General features: G+C 35.0%; 1 protein-coding gene across 1 annotated transcript in view; it reads left to right on the top strand.

The window, feature by feature from the left end:
- Window positions 1-6843, top strand: part of LOC111083840 (chromosome transmission fidelity protein 18 homolog) — a gene marked incomplete at its 3' end in the record, with an annotated part of 9626 nt that overhangs the window by 1920 nt on the left and 863 nt on the right. The window contains exons 2-4 of the mRNA XM_022380541.1: window positions 469-567; window positions 4053-4164; window positions 5305-5475. Coding sequence (XP_022236249.1) covers window positions 469-567; window positions 4053-4164; window positions 5305-5475 — 382 coding nt within the window. The remainder of the gene's footprint in view (window positions 1-468; window positions 568-4052; window positions 4165-5304; window positions 5476-6843) is intronic.

The following is a 6843-nucleotide window of genomic DNA, read 5'->3' as shown; positions in this document are numbered from 1 at the left end:
ATTTTCATGCAAGATGATCCTGTTGAGTGTTTCACTTCCTGTTATTTTCATGCAAGATGATCCTGTTGAGTGTGTTTCACTACCTGTTATTTTCATGAATGTCTTAAGTTTTTTCACAGCTTTATCCAAATAATGTTAAAACTTGCAAATAGCATTCTGTTTATCAAGATTTTTAATATATTTTTTTCATTAACTGCCACACAATCTTAGTAGAACTAATACTTAAGATAAAAAATTGTCTTGTTGGAGGCTCTTTTTTATTATATGATGTTAATGCATCATAAACAAAGTTATTTAAGGGTTTACATCTGAGACACTAATCACTAGTGTTTTGAAAATAAGATCTAGCAGAAATTAAAGTACAAGTTTATATATACATTTACGTATATATGTATTTTTTTTTTTCATTTTTAATCTCTTTACAAATTAAGTTGAAAATTTTCTTCACTGTACTCTTATATTCCTTAGAAAACAAATCACTATAAAAAATTTGGAAAATACCAATGGAAATATTCATCAACTGATGAATGAAACCAGTCAGCCAGACAACACGTCACTCTCTGCCAGGTTAGTTTGCTGTAACATTTTTTCATAATGTTCTTAACAATTTTCTAAACATTCCAACTACAAATTTGCTGTTAAACTCACTGTATAAAATGAAGTTAGGGATTTTTCTGTTCTGTGTCTACATGTGCACGTACTGCCTTTCTCACTTAGGTATAATGTCTGATTAGCATAACATATCTTTTTCAATCAGTCTCCAGGTGCCACCTATATTTTAATTAAACACTTAAGTATAGTTTTAAATAGACATATATTTAACCATTTATAAAGTAAAATATCCCTAACACCTTTTCACCTACACTCTCGCTATCGGCTACACTGTACCGGGAATGAGATGCTTACAACAGTACATAGAGAAATAGACTAAACATTTCCTGGAAAACCGGATGACCTTCATGATGTCACTAAATAAATTTTAGTCTAATTTTTCAGGTTCAGTCACCAAGATTAGGTTTTATCCAATTTTAATATGTTTACCTTCTATAGTTATGTATTTTACTATGTGAAATTAAGAATTGTGATTATATTAAAGCTCTCGTGGATTTGAGATAGTTTGTGTGAAAAGCTTAAGACATTGTGCATGGACTTTTAATTTTTTACTAAGACCAGGCACAGCCCAGTGGTTGACCAGCTTGCCAAGCCTATTCTTCAATTGTAGTAGTCCAGGAGTATAGGCAGTGGACACTGTTTACTAGTTACCTTATCTCTAGTTCAGAAGCTAGCAATTGCCCTATCTAGAAAACTACAGATAAAAAATTATTGTATTCCACGCAGATATCAACTCTAAATAAAAATATATATTAAACGAATAATTAAAATAAAATGTTTCACACTACACAACTAAAATATATTTATCAAAACCGTCAATAGTCTACGCTTGGGTTTAAGGAGTTAATTTAAGGAGTTAAGTAGACTATTGACGGCTGTGTAAGCAAGATGTTGGCAGCATCGGCTGTCTAAGCTAGATACTGCCAGCATCTGCTTGGGTAGACTATTGACGCTTGGGTTTAAGGAGTTAAATTTAAGTAGACTATTGACAGTTGTCTAAGCCAGATGCTGCCAGCATCCGGCTGTCTAAGCTAGATACTGCCAGCATCTGCTTGGGTCAATAGTCTACTTAACTCCTTAAACCCAAGTGGATGCTGCCAGCATTTGGCTTAGACAGCCGTCAATAGTCTACTTAACTCCTTAAACCCAAGCGGATGCTGGCAACATCTGGCTTAGACAACCGTCAATAGTCTACTTAACTCCTTAAACCCAAGCAGATGCTGCCAACATCTTGCTTAGACAGCCGTCAATAGTCTACTTAACTCCTTAAATGCAAGTGGATGCTACCAGCATTTGGCTTAGACAGCCGTCATTAGTCTACTTAACTCCTTAAACCCAAGCGGATGCTGCAAACATTTGGCTTAGACAGCCGTCAATAGTCTACTTAACTCCTTAAATGCAAGTGGATGCTACCAGCATTTGGGTTAGACAGCCGTCATTAGTCTACTTAACTCCTTAAACCCAAGCGGATGCTGGCAACATCTGGCTTAGACAGCCATCAATAGTCTACTTAACTCCTTAAACCCAAGCGGATGCTGCCAGCATCTGGCTTAGACAGCCATCAATAGTCTACTTAAATCCAAGCGGATGCTGGCAGCATTTAGCTTAGACAGCCGTCAGTAGTCTACTTAACTTCTTAAACCCAAGTGGATGCTGCCAGCATTTGGCTTAGACAGCCGTCATTAGTCTACTTAACTCCTTAAACCCAAGCGGATGCTGGCAACATCTGGCTTAGACAGCCATTAATAGTCTACTTAACTCCTTAAACCCAAGCAGTTGCTGCCAACACCTGGCTTAGACAGCCGTTAATAGTCTACTTAACTCCTTAAACCCAAGCAGATGCTGCCAACATTTGGCTTAGACAACTATCAGTAGTCTACTCAACTCCTTAAACCCAAGCGGATGCTGCCAGCATTTGGCTTAGACAGCCGTTAATAGTCTACTTAACTCCTTAAACCCAAGCAGATGCTGCCAACATCTTGCTTAGACAGCCGTCAATAGTCTACTTAACTCCTTAAATCCAAGTGGATGCTGGCAGCATCTAGCTTAGACAGCCATCAATAGTCTACTTAACTCCAAGCTGATGCTGGCAGCATCTAGCTTAGACAGCCATCAATAGTCTATTTAACTCTTTAAACCCAAGTGGATGCTGTCAGCATTTGGCTTAGACAGCCGTTAATAGTCTACTTAATTCCTTAAACCCAAGCGGATGCTACCAGCATTTGGCTTAGACAGTCGTCAATAGTCTACTTAACTCCTTAAACCCAAGTGGATGATGCCAACTGTCAATAGTCTATTTAACTCCTTGAACTCAAGTGGATGCTACCAGCATTTGGCTTAGACAGCCGTCAATAGTCTACTTAACTCCTTAAACCCAAGTGGATGCTGCAAACATTTGGCTTAAACAGCTGTCAATAGCCTACTTAATTCCTTAAACCCAAGCTGATGCTGGCAGCATCTAGCTTAGAAAGCCATCAATAGTCTATTTAACTCTTTAAACCCAAGTGGATGCTGCCAACACCTGGCTTAGACAGCCGTTAATAGTCTACTTAACTCCTTAAACCCAAGCAGTTGCTGCCAACACCTGGCTTAGACAGCCGTCAATAGTCTACTTAACTCTTTAAACCCAAGTGGATGCTGTCAGCATTTGGCTTAGACAACCGTCAATAGTCCACTTAACTTCTTAAACCCAAACAGATGCTGCCAACATCTGGCTTAGACAGTCGTTAATAGTCTACTTAACTCCTTAAACCCAAGCGGATGCTGCCAATATCTGGCTAAGACAGCCGTCAATAGTCTACTTAAATCCTTAAACCCAAGTGGATGCTGCCAGCATTTGGCTTAAACCCGAAATCTTATAAGATGTGGTGATATTTATTAGGACATCGTGAAAATAATTCTGGCAGAACATGCAAAAAATTATGGGTTTAAAAGAGTTAAAATATACTCCAATGTGTTTCGACATGTCTATGTGATTTTCATTTGAAAATGGCACAGACTTATTGAAATATTTAGTTTTTTAAGTGGACCATTGATGATGTAAACAAGTCAATTTTTAATTGAGTACAGTAAAGTGTATTTTTTAATTATTATTTGATTTCTAAACTACACAAGTACTGTTCATTCATATAACTACTTAAAAGTGGCAATGAATTCAATTTTTCTTATTCTTTCTGTACATTTTCTTCTTTACAATGTGGATAATGAATAAAACTTTAATATTCTTTTCTGTTTAGTATGACCTCTGCTGACTGTGTTGTCTGGAATTATACAAGTTTGTTGTGTCATTTCAATTTTTTTTTTCACTTGTTGACCTTTTTTTACAGTTCTTTGACATGCTGTAAATAAACATCAAGTTTATATGAGTAATATTTCCTCAAGTGTAAGGCTAACCAAAGAACTGTTTTGTTTGTTAAACATTGTTTTAATTTATTTTTCAGGTTCTCTGCAATACTTCATGCATCTCAGTCTTGTGGAGATTATGAGAAACTATTTCAAGGCTTGTTTGAAAATTATTTATTGGTTAATTTCAAAGACCCACGACTTCAGAAGGCGAGCATTTTCACTTATAATAAAATAAATAAATGTCACAAATTTTATCTTGAAACCCAACAAATGTTTATCAAAATTATCTCAATTTATCTTTTGAATATGTGTTATCTTTGTGATCAAAGAATACTCCATAGTTTGTTCTGCAAACATATTATCAAAATGAAAAATTATTTGTTTGAACAACTTTTATAAGCTCTTTTGTAATGTATTCAAGATTATGATTGTCAATAGAAAACACTGTTCATCACCTCTGTAACAGTGGAAATCAATGTTTATGACCTTTGTGGTGTTGGTCACATAGGTTAGGAGAGTATTAATTGCTACTTAGTTTTTAGCTTATGGATCGAAGTCTGTGTAAATTATTATAATACGTGTTCCATATTTTAATACCACTCGAATGAAGTTTATATTGTATGGTGCTAAAGTTTGATAGAATACTTAGTTATAAGTAGAGATCCAAAGCCAATGGTTATGAAACACAACCATTTCCTTGATAAAATATTTATCTTTTTTTGTTTGTCATACACGATATTGTTACTTCATATCATACTTTACTTTCATTTTGCCTCTTTACACTTAATGCAGTTTTTGTATGAATCTCGTTTAGAAATTAACTTTAGCATGGCTGCCGTAGCTATGAATCGGCCAACGTAGACTAAAGTGTAAATATAGGTCATTCAGATAAACTACTCATCAAATTTATACTGTAATCAGAGAAGCTTGTTTTTGTGAAGTGACAAAAAATTAAGAAAGAAAATTACATTATGATTTTGGTACAAACTATTTATTGTTGAGTTTTTTTTTGTTTTATAATAAACTTTATTTTTTTTTACTTTTTCTTTAAAAACACACCCCACACCTAAATTTGAAGATTGCCTTCAGTGTGATTGGATGTTTTAAAACTATCAAGAAAGATTAGAAATAGATGTTTTGGTGTTTGTTGTTTTAGTACTTTTTTCTTTATTAATGTACGCGTGTTACAATTATTACTAATATTAAACTTATAAAATACATAAGGGAAGATCCTCAAATCTAGTCTTGTAGCTATTACTATTATAAACAGATATATGAGTATGTTTAGGCTTGTGATAAATATTGTAAAGATTTATTCTTGGCTAATGTTGTTGTTTTTTTCCCCAGCTCGTTCATGGCTCTGAATGGCTGTGTTTTACTGATATCATACAACATGAAATCAACCACACCCAAATCTACACACTTTTTCCATACTTACCATTCACAGCTGTTGCCTTTCATCTGTTGTTTGCAGTGTTATCATACACTAAACTATCTTATCCTAGTGCTGACTATGAGGTAAGGTCCTTTCACATAATTCATAAATGTCTACAGGAATTGAACTTTGGGTGGGATATAGCTGGGACATGACAAGCTAACACCTTATGGAGGTTTACAAGATTATTCAGTAAAGCTATGACATAATAACCTCTAATTTCGAGGCTAAGATTAAGACAGTTTTTACTTTTCTAGTAAAATTGATGAGCTTAAGAATGAGTGGTCACTAGCAGTAGTGGAGGTCAAAACTTTACAGGAGTTTAAGAAGGGATTCAATAATTTCTTGGAAAACTAATGGATGGGTTAAAATTTTTACTTTTCTCAAGGATGGAGGTATAGAGGCAACTATGAAGGACCAAATGGTCCCTTTTTGTCTGTAATGTTATGTTCCTGATGTTGAAATGGAGGAGAAAATCCCTTGTTAACGAAAAAAAAGAGGAACATGTCCCCTCCCCTGTCTTCCAAATATACATTATCCTTTTAAGTATGGGTTAACTCCATATGTTGTTTTTGTGTGGTTATGTACAAGGTTTCTTCAAGTATGGGTTAATACCATGTGTTGTTTTCGTGTGTTAGAAGTGGCTATGTACTAGGTATCTTGAGGTACAGTTAACTCCAAGTGTTATTTTCTTCTGTATATATGGTTAGATACAAGGTTTCTTCAAGTACAAGTTAACATTTTGTTGTTTTCTTGTACTAGGAATGATTATATACTAGGTTTCTTGAAGTACAGGTTAACTCCATGTGTTGTTTTTGTGTTGTAAGTGTGGTTGTGTACAGTTTCTTTAACAATGGGTTAACTCCATGTGTTGTTTTTAAGCTGTAACTGTGGTTGTGTACAGTTTCTTCAACTATGGGTTAACTCCATGTGTTGTAATTGTAGTTATGTACAGTTTCTTCAACTATGAGTTAACTCCATGTGTTATAAGTGTGGTTGTGTACAGTTTTGTCAACTATAGGTTAACTCCATGTGTTGTAAGTGTGGTTGTATACAGTTTTGTCAACTATGGGTTAACTCCATGTGTTGTAAGTGTGGTTGTGTATAGTTTCATCAACTATAGATTAATTCCATGTGTTGTAACAGTAGTTGTGTACAGTTTCTTCAACTATGGGTTAACTCCATGTGTTGTAACTGTGGTTATGTACAGTTTCTTCAACTATGGGTTAACTCCATGTGTTGTAAGTGTGGTTGTGTACAGTTTCGTCAACTATAGGTTAACTCCATGTGTTGTAAGTGTGGTTGTGTACAGTTTCGTCAACTATGGGTTAACTCCATGTGTTGTAAGTGTGGTTGTGTACAGTTTCGTCAACTATGGGTTAACTCCATGTGTTGTAAGTGTGGTTGTGTACAGTTTCGTCAACTATGGGTTAACTCCATGTGTTGTAAGT

The sequence above is a fragment of the Limulus polyphemus genome, unplaced genomic scaffold (genome assembly GCF_000517525.1).
Source record: "Limulus polyphemus unplaced genomic scaffold, Limulus_polyphemus-2.1.2 Scaffold11535, whole genome shotgun sequence".
NCBI classification, from domain to species: domain Eukaryota; kingdom Metazoa; phylum Arthropoda; class Merostomata; order Xiphosura; family Limulidae; genus Limulus; species Limulus polyphemus.
Note: the sequence above shows the minus strand (reverse complement) of the source record. Positions and strands in the feature narration are given on the sequence as shown.